This window comes from Perissodus microlepis, chromosome 18, assembly GCF_051167445.1.
Source record: "Perissodus microlepis isolate ML-2025 ecotype Zambia chromosome 18, ASM5116744v1, whole genome shotgun sequence".
NCBI lineage: Eukaryota > Metazoa > Chordata > Actinopteri > Cichliformes > Cichlidae > Perissodus > Perissodus microlepis.
Window position 1 is genome coordinate 10,916,840 of NC_140478.1, and position 16,134 is coordinate 10,932,973.

Below are 16,134 nucleotides of genomic sequence, written 5' to 3' on the forward strand. Positions count from 1 at the left end.
TCAGGCATCCTGGAGAACTATTGCTCAAGAGAAGAAAGTCTGGCTCACTTGAAGCAAAATAAAAAGAAATGAGGGGCGGCGGAAGACTTTTGCACAGCTCGCGTAGCTACTAGTGGGAGGAGTAATCAAACTTTAGATGGGAGTGGTGCCATCCCATGCCCCCCTTTAGCCACACACATTTCTGACACATATATATCAGACAGGAGCGCTGACCTAGGCACATTACAAAGTGACTGACACAAAAAAAGAACTTTCAGAAGAATAATTTCCTTATACTTATACACTACTACACTAAACACTTGTTAGTGAAGTGAAAAGCTGATCCACAAACTTTTCAGAAGACAAAGAAACACAGCTGAGAGCAGTTAACGCATGAAAATAGGGACATCTAGTGTTTGTGTGGTATGGATAACAAGCAGGTGGGGAAGTAGAGGCTTTGGCAGCTATGATGGCGTTTTTACAGAATAATTTTCACCCCCACCACTCGGCCACGTTCCTTATTCTCAGACTGAGCTCAAACTAAATTACACAACACGCCTTTCATCCCCATCTCCTTCCCCCATCGTTTAACAGGCAGGCTTCCAGTGCCACCTACTTTCCACGATGCACCCAACCCCGCGGTCCACGCCCGTGCTGCGACGTCAGTCACTGCGAGATTCTGGTCCGCGCGGCATTCAAGACTCTGAAAAATCGTATTTTACAACTTCCTGTAAAAAAAAAAAAAAAAAGACATTAACCGCCTTTTGCCGCAAATTTCAGGTATGACTTTGCACAACTATTTAGCTTGTTACCTTTATAGCCATAAGTATGATTTAGCGTTTAAAAAAATGACACGTTCACAGGTGTACCTAAACGATGATATCTTCAAATTATGTCAGTTTTTATCTTCAGTACATGGGTGAGTTTGCCATATCTGTTAAATGACACGCATGTGGGTATCTGTAACAACAAAATCAGAGAATTATCCAGAGCTTTGTAGACATTTGTACCAGTGTACGCCACCAAAAAGCGTTCACCGATGAGCCTGAACGCATCGTCAGTCCGGGACCAGGGGGCGTAGGTTTGACCGGCTTCTGGGAGGCTCAGACACAATGAACCGTCAGACAGTGAGGGGCACGCATGTTGGACCGGGAGAATTAGCACGGTCTTAGTGTGTTATTGCATGTAAACGTGCCGTTTCTTTGTTTTATCCAGTGATTCTCAAGCTGCTGAGACGCTGTATGGCGGTAACAAGGCTCTGCTGGAAGCGGTTTGTTCGTCCAGTTTGATGAAAACGAGGTCGGGATCAGACGAACGTTACCCTTAGCCCCTCCTGGTCGATTGTTTTTTAACTCTTGTTTTTTTGGGGTTTTTTTTTTGTTTTTTTTAGCTAAATACAACAAAGCAAAGTAGATAACGATGTCGCTGATTGCGTCGTCTGATTATTTCGCTGCTGAGTGTCTGGTATCGATATCTAGCGGTCCTGTTCTACACAGACCCACCCCGGTCGCCCCCGCCAACCAGCCTGCCTCGGTGGGCCTGCTCCCCGGGGAGCCCGAAGGGTCGAGTGAGGACAGGGAAGTGCGGGACACGCTGAGGCTGGAGGGAGCTAACGTGGTGGCGGTGGCCGGTATCCTCACCGACCTACACGGCAAGTTCCGCCCCATGTCGGCCTATTCGGAGAACAGCAACTCCTCGTGTGGTGGGGAGAGCGGTTACACCACGTTGTCCGACCCGACCACCCCTACCATGACCCCCACCGCCACCCCGGTCCCCGGACAGCAGCACCAGCAGCGGGCCGGGGGAGCAGGAGGAGGGGTGAAGCGACACCGCTGCACTTTTAACGGATGCGACAGAGTTTATGGGAAATCTTCCCACTTGAAGGCACACATCCGGACGCACACAGGTATGGAGGGGAACGACCACAACACATCGGTCATATCAGCAGTTCACATGTCATGGGAACAGCCTTAGCTAGACCCTTGGCATAGCTCAACTTTGTACCCCCAACTTCTGCTTTCCTCGGTGCCATGTAAGCAGACGGTTTTATCGTTTAATCAGACCTATATGAGGGGTGGGAGTGCTGTGCCTTTCACTAACTACTGTAAGCGTGCTCGCTGGCTGCTTCTTTATGATTTTTTTTCTTTTTACAACTTGTTAAAATAATTTAGCCAAACAAAGGGGGAAACGCTCCCCTCGGAGTCTGACAAAGAAGTAAACCAACAAAAGAACTGGGCTGGACGTTAAAACCTGTGACGAAAGTCTTCCTCTCGGCTGGATTTGCATATGAAATGAACGTAAGACGAAACCTTAAAGTTGAAAGCGCTGAAAATGATAGTGGGACAACGTAAAAGGCCTCAGCAAGTGCTTGGCGCTGTGTAGTTTTTCTCTGGGCATCACACTCTCACCCTCACGCATGCTGACAAGTTGAAATCAATCCTCCGCGATGTGTAAATTATTGATCAAATGTATTGATATCCAGTTCTGGATGTGCCACCCCTTTGCCATATATAGGTTTTTCAACGCATTTGGGGTGTTTTCTGCTGAATACGTAATTACATGTCACCATACACCTCACCCATGTGTTTTAACTGTAATACAGGCAGATTGGTTGTGAATAGTTCATCCGTCAGAACGATAGCGTAACTTTACTAGTGACTTTAAGTGTGATTTTTCTCGCAAATCAGGGGATTTGGCGTGTCCAATGTCACTGAGCAGGCGCAAATGGATTAAGGGCAGGAAACTGCTCAAAGACGGTGTTGTGGGAACGCCCACAGAGTTCTGCAGCAACAACGTGGCCAGGCTTTGTGATCTTGCAAATGGCACCGAGCATCCCACTCGCTTAGACTCGTGTTGCCTGCCGGAGATTAAGCCTAGTAGTAGCCCAGGAATGCTAATCTTAGCCATCTAGATCCTATATCTTTTTTTCACGTATCTAAATATACGTGAAAAGTGGTAATGCAGTTGTTACATTTGTGTCACTGTGTTTAAATTGATCTGATTTAAGTAATCAGATTAACAGATTCCTTCATTGTGCAATAACACAAACTGTAAGCATACAAAACCTGTTTCTCCCTTCCTAGTTCATTTGAAAGCACAGAATAATGTGGGCTTCAACAGCGACTTATATCTGAGGATTACACAAAAGATATGAAGAATCAGTTTGATGTGATGTATTAGAGGCAAAATAAAGCACACGTGCGAACTGAAATGACACGAAAGTGAATTAATCCAAAACAGTCCATGAGTTTAAATTTTGTCAGCTTTTACTTTGACATTTTCAATCCATACTTCATGGTTTTACCTTTTCACATGTAAACATTTGTTTTTTATACATTATTGAATAATGTGGAGGTTTAATGACCCGAGGCTGTGGGGCATTTTTGGCAGCAGGAACTGTTCACTTTTTCTGACGTTTTATTTCATGGTTAGGCTGTTAGTTGCAGAAATTTGCACCTTAACCAAGCATAGATCAAAGATCAGTGAAATTAGTGCATTTTTGTTTCCTTTTATGTATGCAGTTGTTTATTGTAAAACCGATTCTCGTCAGAGAGAAGGGAGTAGCATTTCTGTTCCCGTGTGTTTGTCTGTTTAGTCATGAAACACCGTCTTGTGTGCTTTCTCTGCAAACCTGGCGACTGATTTCTCTCTGCTCTCTGTTGCCTTCGTGTCCAGGTGAGAGGCCCTTCCCGTGCGTCTGGCCTAACTGTGTGAAGAAGTTTGCCCGCTCCGATGAGCTCGCCCGCCACACTCGCACCCACACAGGGGAAAAACGCTTCCAGTGCCCGCTGTGCAACAAGCGCTTCATGCGCAGCGACCACCTGATCAAGCACGCCCGCCGTCATCCCGACTTCAAGCCATCCATGTTGGGGCGCAACAGGGGCGCGTCCTCGGCTTCTGATCCGGACGTGCACAATTAGGGTGCCGTGGGTTTGCTGTGCACTGACGGGAGCACAAGACGGTCAACATTAGTTTCAAGTGAACCGACTACAATCAGATCCACTAGTTAGGACTTAGCATTGCTGTGTTGCACTAAAAACAAATGTGCACGTACACACAAACATACACACACAGAGCTGGATGCGTCTCTGTGTCCACACAGTTGAGTCACATGAACACTGTCCATCCACTCAACAACAACCAGGGTTGGGTTTGAAAATTGTTACGAACCTAAGAGAACCGGGGACTCGTTAAGAAATGCGGCTTTTGGTTCCACTTGTCGTTTCCTGAAAGCAAGACTTTGGACCTACTGTGCTTCCATTTGCATCAGCAGTTACATGAGCGTGCGTGTGTGTGTGATGTTTACAGTATGGCAGACTAGGCTAAGCCTCAGAAAACCCAATAATGATAGAGTGAAATGTAATCACTGCAGTTAAGGAAAGTTAGAGGCATGAAGGTAGACTTACTGCAGGATGATCTGAGAATGTAGTTTTTACTGTCCTGCATCAGTAGCAGTGATATTAGACCACAAAAGAGTTTTGTGGATGAGATCCCAAGAATTTAATGCCAGGTAAATCACATAAGAGTTGCAAAAGTCCCAGCATGCCTTGGAAAAGTACTAAACGGTGTTTTGCAACATAGCCTGCTGAAATAAAAATCAGTAGGTTTTAACTGCCATAGAAGTGAAACACACACAGCTAGCACAAATATTGTATTTCGTTTAAACCAAAAAAAAATCAAATCAAATCAAGAATACCTCGTTGTGGATAACCACCTGATGGCAGCATACGTTTATCACAGGAATTCTTTTTTCTGCCTTTCGTAAAATTTTGATCTCAGGATTCGATAAGAACGAGAATCACGAAGCAGATTTCAGTCGATTAAAATCAAACCCAACCCTGAAGGTAACCTCATCGTCTCAAACTGAAACACTTTCACAGATTGCAGGGATTTCTTTTTCATATTGTCTGTACAAATCTGCACATTCATCATCATCATCAGCCAAATAATCCTCTCTGGTTTTCTTGTGGTTCATTTCTACCTTGTCAGTAACCTTTATTTACCATGAGTAGCACAATATTGGGATATTAGATAGCGAGGCGATGGATAGACGCTTTTTAAATATCTTTTTGTTTGTTTGTAGCTTTGCTGATATAAAGTTCTAGCGGTGACACATTCCTTCATGTTTTTTTAATACGGCTTCAGTAACCATCTCCGTTGAAGTCAATATTTTTTCACATATATCCAATTCAAGTGTAGATCAAATACTCATTTTAGCCTGAAAGTGGATCGAATTTCAATGTAGAAGAGTTGTTTGCACGCCATCATTAAGGCTCCACCAGTTATCATCAATGAAATGCTGACACATAATACACAGCAGTATTATGTCTAAACCTGATGCAAATGTATATAAGCTTTAAGCTTTTAATGTAGAAAAAAATGGTAATGCTACTAGCAGGAGAAATAATACACGTGATGAATTGTAGTCCTTATATTAGGGGTAACATACAGTACGTATGCTTGATAGAATGGCATTGCCTGTGAGTGTTGGTGTGTGCGCTTTCTTTTTTTTTAGATTTACCTTTTTTTTTTGTAGTGACAGAAATGAGAAATGTTTTGTATGCAAGTTGATCTTTAATTTTTTTTTTTTTCGTTTTGTTTTTAAGCCTGCTGCCTTCAAAGTAAAAGCATTCACTTCCTCATCGAGGGTTTGGAGAAAGATGACAAAATATAGACACGTGCCAGTTATTTCTTTTAACAGCAGATAAATCAGAGTCTTATGAGTAGCATCGGGAGAGGGGGGGGGGGCAAAATCTTACTGTAACTGATTATGTGGAAACCAAAAACAAATTCTGAGAAGATTAGATCAGTGGAACGTTTTTTTTTTCCCCCCTCATCTACACAGTATAGATGTGGGCTGTGCAGTCGTGTCACTGAAGCAGCCGTTAATAATACTTGGGGATGCACTGATTGTGAAATTCCAGGTCGGTTCCAATGTCAGAAAAACAAAAAATTTCCCCGATATCCAGTATTTTTTCTACTCGTGTGTTTAGTTTTTGTTGTTGTTTATTAACTCTTTTACGCCCTGGAAACAAAGTAGATCCCAGTTAATTTGACACAACAGATAACGATCGGTAGATTCAGTCTTATATCAGTCATCGGCCAGTCACAGTTTTTGCTTATATATCAGTGCATCCCTGATGATAAAAGTTCCACCTGTGTTTGATTTGAATAGTGATACACAAATGTGGATTTGATTGGAACCTGTTCGGTAGATTTAGGGATGCTGGCACCTAAATCTATATGAAATGATCAGATTTCAGGAATGAACCCAAAATATTAGATCCACCATTTACCAAATCAGTCAAACCTGTAATGTATTTTATGTACTTTTGACCCACTTGTAGTGTCCAGGTCTGAATAGAGAGTGTGTGTGTGTGTGCATGTGTTATTTCTTTTTTTAATATTTCCACTGTTTGTCCCGCTTATGGACATATTCCTTTAACTCAGTGAACACTTCTTCAGGAAACTTTGAAAGCCTTAAACTATGTCATAACTACTTTGCACCATGTTTACAGTTGGATCATTGTATAGGTATATGTGCCCTCTTGCAGGCGCATAACAGAAACTCATTATGCAATAAGCACTTTTTTCTCACAGGTATATTTTGCTGGATAGTGTAATGGCTTGCACTGTTACTGTGTTACTCCAAGTGGGCACTGTGGAACTTTGTGTTGATAACCAGTGGTTTTTAAAAAAAACAAAACAAAAAAAACTGCCTTTTCCTTTCCTTATTTTTGTGTTTTCTCAGTCATCCAGGCCATCTCTTTTGTTGTGTAATGTGTCTAGATGGGATTGGCTTCCCCAGATCTGTTTTGCTTTCCTCCACATTAAGATCGGCGCGATTGTCTCGCTGATTCGTGTCACGCCGTCTTCGTTTTCCCGTCGATTTCATTTTAATTGGAGCTGTTTTCTTTGAAGTGAATGCCGAGCTTTTGAAAGTTTTCGGTTGCTGCTGGCAGTGACCTTGAACGAGTGGACTGTTTATCAGAGGAGCAAACGCGTCTGATATAGACTCTCAAGCTATATTGTCACAAGAAGAACATACCTCACAGTCAAAACAGTTGTTTTTGTTTCTGCAGTGTCTGTGTAAAATCCATCCAACCAGTCTTTCAGAAATTCCTATAAAACCATCAAGCCTTGGATTTTTAAGAAAAGAGTTGTTTTTATCAGCCAGATGGCCTGTTACGTACCCTCGTCCTTACTGACTCAATATGCAACACCTTTACTACCTGTGTAGCTGCTTCTTCTTTTCCTCAGTGACCTGTTGTTGTGAATAGACAGTAGCAGTTTAATCTCCATAGTCATTAAAGCTCAGATCTACAAAGGGTTAAACTTCACTACTCGCTGGAGCAGAAGTTGAAAAAGGGGGCAATTAAATACAAAGTAAAAATATTTGCAGACTGTCATTTCACTGAGAATGATGATTGAATATGTTCAATCCAAAATCTGTTTGCTCACATCACTGATTGTGGCTTGGAGTTGAGTCCATTTCGGATTTAATTTTTGCCGCGCCGCCTCACCAAGAGCTGGGGGCAAAAAGGCATTTTCTTTTTTTCTTGTCACCACACTATCTCAGATATGCACATTGTACAGAAATGGATGTTCTTTTTTTTTTTAAAAATTGATGCTAATTTTTACATTAATGTAATTTTTTAAAAAGTCCTCTTATCAAAGCTTTAGTTAAGGTAAATGGGAGGAACCATGGAACTAAATAATTGCTGCAGCAAGCTGTTTTGATATTTATATTCTCAGGTGTCTTAAATTTTCGGCATTGGAGTTTCAATATTTCCTGTGCGACACAGAAGTACAAAGCATGGTTTTGTTTCTTATGTTATGCTGATTAATTTATTACATATCGAAAAACTTATATGGTTTGTGTGGTTTAATTATTCTTTTCATAACTCATTTTGTGATATGGAACAGTACTAATATTAAATGTTTCCAATGTTTGCTTGACCTGTGCTATTTTTAAGAAATAAAAATTCTTAAGTTCATCTTTTATTTGTGCATTTTTTTCATCTGTCTAATGAAGACGGTGTAAATTATATAAATAACTTAGCAATACTGTATTGTATGCTACAAGTGATAACTGTTAGCTATTGCATATTAATAATAATGATGGATTGCATTTATATAGAGCTTTTCGAGACCCTCAAAGCGCTTTACAATTCCACTAGTCATTCACTCTCACATTCACACACTGGTGGATTAGTTAGTGTGAATTATTAGTAGCCCATTGGCTGTATTATATAGTGCTTATTCTGTATGACCAGTAGTTTGCCATTATTTGAGATCTAAATCAGCTTCCTAATTATTCGTTGTTGATAGTAAATACGGTTACATGAATTATGGTCCTAATGTGCTTTGTTCTGTGGACCATTTAAGGTATTATTAACTCGCCTAAAAAGATTTAAAATATTATATTTTAACTAGTATCCAACTAACTCTTAAGTTAATGCATTTCACACTAAAATGATATTATGAGCAAACCCTCACTTTAGGGATAAACAGGCTCACTACCCACTTTAATAGGTACACTTTGCAAATCTCCTTTTCATTCATTCTCCCTTAATTATTTGTAGCATGGATTCAACAAGGTGTTGGAAACATTCCCCGGAGATTTTGGTCCATATAGTCTTCCTCCCCTCATCCCAAGCTGTTTGGGACAGATGCCTGCCCCTCCCCCAGCTTGGTTCTGCTGGCAGTTTCTTCCTGTTAAGAGTGTTTTTCCTTCCCACTGTTTCCAAGTGCTCGTCCAGAGATGGTCGCTTGATTGTTGGGGTTTTCTCTGTATTATTGTAGGATCTTTACCTTACAATGTAAAGCACCTTGAAATGACCTCTGTTGTGATTTAGTGCTATATGAATTGAATAGAATAGAATTGAGCTGCAGATTTGTTGGCTGCATATCCGTGATGAAAGTCTCCTGGTTCACCACATCCCAAAGGTGCTCTAATGGATTGAGATCTGTTAACTGTGGAGGATATTTGAGTGCAGTGAACTCAACTCAAGATTGTTCAAGAAACAAGTTTGAGAGTATTTATGACATTGTGTTCCAGCAGAAGATGGAAAGACTGTGGCCATAAAGGGATGGATTTTGGCAAGTAGGCTTTGGTGTTCATACAAGGCTCAGTTTGTACCCCAGAGTATGCCAAGAAAATATCACCAGCCTGAGTTGTTGATACAAGACGTGATGCATCCATGCTTTTGTGTTTCTTATGCCAAAAGCTACCATCCAAATGTCACAGCACAAATTGACACTCAACATACAACAGAATATTTTTCTAATTTTTATCCAATTTTGGTGAGTCTGTGTAATTTGCAGCCTCAATTTTTTGTTCTCGGCTGACAGGAGTGACAACTGCTGTGGTCTTCTGCTGCTGTGGCCCATCTGCTTCAAGGTTCAATGTGCTGTGCTTTCAGAGATGGTCTCTCACAGACTTTAATAAGTGCTTGTTTGAGTTACTGTTACCTTCTTATCAGCTTAAAGCCATTATATTCCGACCTCTAGCATCAGCGAGCCATTTTTGCCCAGCAAACTGCAGCTCACTGGATATTTTCTTCTTCTCTGTAAACCATAGAGACGGTTGTGTGGGGAAAATCCCAGTAGATTAGCAGTTTGTGAAATACTCAGACCATCCAGCACCAGCAACCATCCTCCCCATTCTAAATGAACTACAACACAACTCAAATGTAGCAATAACTTCTGAAAAACTATGATGCTAATGCTACTTTCCACTACACTTAAAAACATAGCTTAATATGCTAATAGGCATGCTAATCATAGGTTAATAGCAGTAGTATATGACTGTAGTATTTCCCTGAAGGTTTTCAAAGAGCATGTCATACTTTATGAAATGTCAACTATTTCAGTGAGCAGAAACCTCAATTAAAGGTCACAGTTCAGGTGGCTTTAAGCAAAGCAGTGTACCTCCCGTGACTCAGTGCTCTAGCTAACATGGCATTTGAACGTGGTATTAAATGTGGTGTTACTGTGAGGAGAGGAGTTGTAGTATATGATCAAGGACTCCTTCTTGTCTCAAAGAGAGCTTTTTCTCTTGAATTGGCATAGTTCACTCCAATAATGCATTTTCATAGTGTCGCTGCCACGAAAAAATATCTGCTTCCTTTAACTGCTGATTTTATATTTATAATATAATTATAATAGACTTCTATAACACAGCATCTATAACAGCTATGTTTCTTGCCTTTATCTAATAAAACAAACTGACTGTCATTACTACAGTTATCACACCAGATTAAATAAAACAGAAAATAATAGACTTGGAATTCATGTTTTAATAAAGATACTTCTCTCCCTATAAGTAGATATTTACATAACACGAAAGGAAACTATGATGCTATATATTATCAGTATCCCATAATTAGAGCCCCACACAAATATAGGTTGGGCCATGTTACTGACTCCATTATGTACAATGCTCTCAGCACTTTTGCAGCAGAGGACAAGTCACACCTGAACACACAGTTTGGTGTGTTCAAAGTAAGTTTCAAATCAGTTTGTGAAGTACATTATTGTAACGATAGTTTAAATAAAAAGAGGTCCCATTGTTTCCTTTTCCGTTATAGCTCGAACAAATGTTGAATGTAGGTTATATATAGTCTCTCAGTTTCTGTCACCGTCAACCTTAAAAAGTTTTCTGCATTCATAATTCCATCAATATTAACAAGATCTCCAACACTACTAAATGCAGCTCTAAACCACGACAGAGCCTCCACCGTGTTTTACAGATGGCTGTAGACACCCACTGTTGCAGCTCTCTCCTGGCCTCCTCCATACATAATGACAATGATTTCAACCAAAACTTGTAAATTTAGAGTAATCTCTCCATCGCACCTGTTCCCACTGATTTCCAGACCAGTTATTGTGCAATTTGGCATATTTCGGCCTTTTTTCCCTGTTTTCCTTCCTTAAGAATGACTTCTTGACAGCCACCCTTCTGCATTGCCATATGTTCCTGCATGTTAACTCTGAGGAGCACTTCCAGGCATTTATCACTTAAACTTGGCTGGATGTTTAATCATGGCTACACACAATATATTGTTCCTAAACAAACTTTATTTTGGAAAAACTCATACACTATGATTTGCCAGTCTTGAGGTGTGGAAGCCAGGATTACTAGGAAGTCCTCAAACAACTTCTGACTTGACTCTGGATCAGCTGGTCTGTTTATATAATTATGGCCCTTAAACGTTTTCTTTTTTCTTTTCTCGTCCCCTTTTAAAAAAGAATTCACACCGACACTCCAGGAAGGTTTGTACACAAATATTATTTTTATTGATATCTGAAGCTGGGACTAGACAGCGTTCCATCTCAGAAGAAAAAGCACACACCACACAGGAAAGGAAATGAGTAGAGTTAAATGGGGCCGCAGCCCAGGCAGTGAGTTCAACATGGCACACGTAAACATCCTCAGAGTTCATATCACAGAGGGGGTGGATTTGGGACTCATGATGAGCCACATGTCGAAATCCTACTTCCTCAGAAGCGCGCGCGCGCGGGGCACCTATTGCAGTTCTTGCTGCACCACCTAGAGGGTAACAGCAGCCATCATCATTTTAAGTCCTTCCCTGTTGACTATAGGGAAGCTGTTTTTAACAATGAAAGTCCTCAGTGCACAGTTTAAGTCTGCACGTGCTTCCAGATGTTGCAGTGTCAGAGGAAGCAGACGACCTCAGCTGTAGTCACAGTCACCGTCTGAATGTCTATAGCCACAGCCTGCAGCTGAGAGGAGGACTGTGAAAAATGCGAGCAAGCAAATAGCACACAGCTACACAAATGATCAGAACAGAATTATCCCAAAAGAGCCTTATACTATGAATCTGCATTTCTCAGATTCATAGGTTCTTCACTACCTACCGGAAGGCCGGACTTTCCAGTATGACAATATGCACGAGAACTTCTCAAGCTTCACCTTCCAGCCAGTGCTTGAGCTCTCTTAGCCAGGTCTGTCTGCTGTGCTCCTCTGGAACTTAACTCATCAGCACCCAGTTTCAAACTGTCAAAAAAACTTCCAACTGGTACCAGTTTTATCAGAAATCCAGACATCTTGTGGGCATTTTTACTATTATGGATAAAATGTGTGCTCACATTTGTAAGATTTTCAAATGTCACACTTGCCATTCGCAGCTGTCAGTGTAGCATTAATGCTATGGATGACATCCTCTCCCTTTGGTCTAAGACTGGTTTCAAATTTCAGGCGAATAAGTGGCTGTTCAGCAAAATAGTGCATCATAACCGGAAAGCTTTTCCCCAGCCTTAAATGATGTCAATAAATGTTGTTGGATTTTTGTTTTTAAGGTGAAGTATTCGTAGAACTGTGAACTGTGAACTGGACACACAACTGACATTAAACACCGGAATACAGTAAATCTATTTTTAAGCACAGGTTCTTGGTTTCAGGAGAATTTATTGGGTATAAGAGGAAAGGGTGAACATAGAGCAAGTGACACAGGAGCGATGCATGGGATCTGATTGTGAAAGAAAAAATGACAAAATATGATTCAATGAAAAAGTGATCAAAGACTGAATAAAGACTCTGGTTACGGAGTCAACCACATTAAGCAGAATTACAGTAATGTCTCTGTCAGTGTGTGGATAAGAGGCTCCAGGTCATTTAACTGAACAATAATGTCTCTAATAGTGTTTGTGGCAGTGGCACTCATACATCTAAAGATCACCAGGCTTTGCGAGTCTGCAGATTTAATATCACCATTAATGTTACTGTTTATTATTTTTCGATGAGATAATGTCTCGCTAAAACGAATAAAGTCATCAGGCCTGTAAGAAAGTGCAGTTTTTATTCTTTCTTTCTTTTATATAAGATCGGTTGGTGGAAGTCAGTTTATTAGATGTCAGTAATACGTAAAGTAAATATAACGATGCAGGAACTAGTGAGTACTGAGCAAAAGTCCCGAGTCACCACTCATCTTTTTATATTTTGCAAACGTACATAAAATTAAATTAAATTAAAACTGCTAATTTTTTTCAGAGAGTCTGGAGAAGTATTGTTAGGACCACTTTAAAAATAACAGGAATGTCAGTCAAGCAAAATACAAAGAAAGGATGTGTGGCTCAAAACTTTTGCCCAGTATTTACCTATAAGTTAATTTTAGGACTAGCATGATGAATAGAAATGACTGACTTTAATACAGACCCCGAAAGGAGAGCGGTCTCCTGTCTGCGTACGTGTTTTGCACGGACAACAAAAACGTTTCCGCACGGACGATTTTAACAGTCGCACTGGGTGAGAGCGTGCCGTTACAACAGCATGGCGTCATGTAGTGGTAACTGAGCCGGTGATCGCTTGCAGCTTTGTTTAGTAACGAACATGTCGGGAGCGTCAGGCGGAGAGAAACGTCCTCCTCCGAACTGGATCGTGCAGCATCCCGCGGTGAGTGTGAGAGCAGCTCTGTGTGTGCAGGCAGGGAGTCTGCCAGGAATCTACTGTAAGTAATCTGTGTGTGTGTGTCAGTACCAGCAGATGAAGGACCTGCAGATTGAGGACAGCGCTCAGGTGCATGCAGCTTTTCTTGTGTACATGGATCTTACTGAGGGTGAGTTTGGCAGGGTTCTGAAACACGGGAGTCAGTTTGAGATTCCCTGTGTGGTGTATCCTGGACTCCTTACATCTCCCAGCTCTTCTTCCTTTCTTACAGGAAGAAAAACATGATGTCATAACTTAGGCTCACACTCACACTGGGCTTCTTGCTCTCTGCAGTGCGGCGCTGGAAGGAGGTGTCCTGCGTGAAGAGTTCTGAGCTGCAGGTGGTTTTACTGGAAGCGAGGGAGAAGGAAGGAGCACCCACTCTGATGATCCTTCCCCTGCCCGCTCACCAGTCTGTGACTCACAAAAGGTGTTAAGACACTGGTCAAGCTCCCACACTTTTACCCTCACAGGTTATCCTGCCAAACCTCTGAATCTTACGGCTTCTTCCTTCTCTGCTGTGCAGCATACGACACGTCCTGGATAGAGGCTTTCCTGTGCTGCTGTGTGCAGTAGCAGCTGACTCCACGCTGGTCTACCAGAGGATGACGGATGGCCTGGTGACGCCAGACCCTCCTGTAGGACCTTTTCAGGATATGGGACGCCGGCAGCACCGGAAGAGGCGGCAACAGCGCTGAGCAGCTGACTGAGAATGTGATGAATCGCTCAAAGATGGAAAAGAGCCCCAGAGGACCCCTTCAGGGGGAGTATGTGATTGTTAGGATGACCTTGTGACAACCTCTGGCATCGTGAAGTTCACCTCAGATGCATGTTGATAGGTTAAGGCGAAAAGAGATAAAATTAACCTTAAGAAAAGGGTACAGAGATTAGAAGTAACATTCCTTTTTTAATGACAGTTGAGCTCCTGTTACAATATATGGAGTGGTTTGGTTTGTTTGCTGCGGCGTATGCACACTACAGAGTTGAGTAGAACCTTTCACAATGAAATCAGGGATGCCATATCTCGTTTCCATGCCTCCAAAGAAACCTTTCAAGGGGGCCGGATGAGTCAGCATCCACAAAGCTTACTGCTTTGCCAGTGAGTATATGTGATAAATGTGACAAATTACAGGAAAAGTAGTTCCTGAAAAGGTAGTTCATTACCCAGACTGTCCTGCAAATATAAAATATCCATTTTTTGTTAATTCAAGGAAAATGATCTTTATTTGTTTGTTGTAAAACAAAAAACAGACATTTCTGTAGTAGATAGTAGGAAAACAGGAACTTATCTGTCGTTTAATTGTTTATCTGAAAGTTAATTACTTTGATGTGATTTGAATGGCAAAGCTGTAACACTTATGAAAATACAGCTAAAAGTTCATAATCTATGCACTCCTTGAATTTTCCAAAGCTGTCCAGTTGGTTAGATCGGACACTTCATTTCATTACTTTCTGGTTCATTTTGTAACTTTTCTGCATCTGTTCATGAGGGAAATGTCTCTGTTTGTGTAAAAAAAAAAAAAAAAAAACAACACAAAAAGTAGACACAAGGTCATAGTGTCTCAAGTCTAATATTTTGGGGAGGTGCACGTATCCCCCTGAAATTTACGCCTATGGTTTATAATCCATGTCAGCACATTGGTTTTTGACAAGAATCCCTTAAACACAATTATTAAGATCTACTATAAATGTCAGTGATTGTTTTATTTATTTTTTTAAACAAATGTGCCTTATTTTGAAATAAATATCAGGTGTGAGAAAGACTAATAGTTTCAAATGTATTTACCTAAGGTAAACATTGTTTTATTTTTTGAAAACTTGGTGCCAACGCTGAAGTGTGATTTGAGGGATGTTATGAATGTTAAAGGTGTTTTTCCACAGCAGGCATTTTGGCTGGAAATGGTAAGTAAACAGGTGTTACTAAATGCAGAGCTTTTGTTAATGTTAGTACCAAAAATGGCTGCTGAGTTAGCAAGCCAACTAACTCAGCTTGTCGATAAAAGTGGCAAATTGTTTCCTGCTTCAGTTTGTAGACTTTATAAGTAACAAAAAAATAGCAAAAAAAATTCCTTTATTAATTTTGGAGTGCAGTGCAGAAATCCCTGTATTGGTGTATATGTAGTGTGTTTGCCATTAATTAAAAAACAAGCACAAGTTGTGCTTGCAATGATTTTGAAATTGAGGCCATTAAATATTGTGTCCACCAGAGAGCACTGATCATATTGTCAGCGCAAAGAATGAAAGATGTCGACAGTGATATTAAATAAGTAATTATTGCTGCTCATCAATCTGGGAAGAGTTACAAGCACTTTGATGTCCATCCTCCTCCTGTGAGAAAGATACATAATGATTCGATCTAAGCAGTGGACATCTCAGTAAACTCAGACCGTGCAATCTCAGACTCTACATCAGCCTCAGCATGTAACATGTTAAACTTCATGACAGTAAAGTTAGAAACAGACTGACCAAGTACGGCTTGTTTGGAAAAGTTGGCAGAAGACCTCACTTTGAAAGAACATGCCAGCCCAGCTCCATCTGAACAAACACAAGACTTGGGCAACAACGTCCTCTGAACAGATGAAGCCAAAGTGGAGATATTTTTCCACACGTTGAAAACCAAACAGCATACCAGCACAGAGACCGCCTACAAACTGTCAAGCACGGTGGTGGAAGGGTGATCATTTGGGCTTATTTTGTAGCTACAG

At 41.0% G+C, this 16,134-nt stretch overlaps 2 protein-coding genes across 2 annotated transcripts; both read left to right on the forward strand.

The window, feature by feature from the left end:
- The first annotated feature begins 678 nt into the window (after positions 1-678).
- LOC146367334 (Krueppel-like factor 9) lies at positions 679-7,976 on the forward strand. The gene is made up of 2 exons (XM_084913114.1): positions 679-1,885; positions 3,655-7,976. The coding sequence occupies exons 1-2, from the start codon at positions 1,399-1,401 to the stop codon at positions 3,897-3,899; spliced, it is 732 nt and encodes a 243-aa protein (XP_084769240.1). The 5' UTR covers positions 679-1,398; the 3' UTR covers positions 3,900-7,976.
- A 5,234-nt stretch (positions 7,977-13,210) lies between these two features.
- tsen15 (TSEN15 tRNA splicing endonuclease subunit) lies at positions 13,211-14,969 on the forward strand. Its single transcript, XM_084912588.1, has 4 exons — positions 13,211-13,396; positions 13,478-13,559; positions 13,724-13,859; positions 13,956-14,969. The coding sequence occupies exons 1-4, from the start codon at positions 13,334-13,336 to the stop codon at positions 14,125-14,127; spliced, it is 453 nt and encodes a 150-aa protein (XP_084768714.1). The 5' UTR covers positions 13,211-13,333; the 3' UTR covers positions 14,128-14,969.
- The last annotated feature ends 1,165 nt before the right edge of the window (positions 14,970-16,134 follow it).

What these genes read in the sequence shown, in the direction of transcription:
- LOC146367334 (XM_084913114.1), top strand. Translation starts at nt 1,399, where the DNA reads ATGTCGCTGATTGCGTCGTCTGATTATTTCGCTGCTGAGTGTCTGGTA. An exon ending in ACACATCCGGACGCACACAG is followed by an intron (nt 1,886 to 3,654) that starts GTATGGAGGGGA and finishes CTTCGTGTCCAG; the next exon opens with GTGAGAGGCCCTTCCCGTGC.
- tsen15 (XM_084912588.1), top strand. Translation starts at nt 13,334, where the DNA reads ATGTCGGGAGCGTCAGGCGGAGAGAAACGTCCTCCTCCGAACTGGATC. An exon ending in GTACATGGATCTTACTGAGG is followed by an intron (nt 13,560 to 13,723) that starts GTGAGTTTGGCA and finishes TGCTCTCTGCAG; the next exon opens with TGCGGCGCTGGAAGGAGGTG. An exon ending in CAGTCTGTGACTCACAAAAG is followed by an intron (nt 13,860 to 13,955) that starts GTGTTAAGACAC and finishes TCTGCTGTGCAG; the next exon opens with CATACGACACGTCCTGGATA.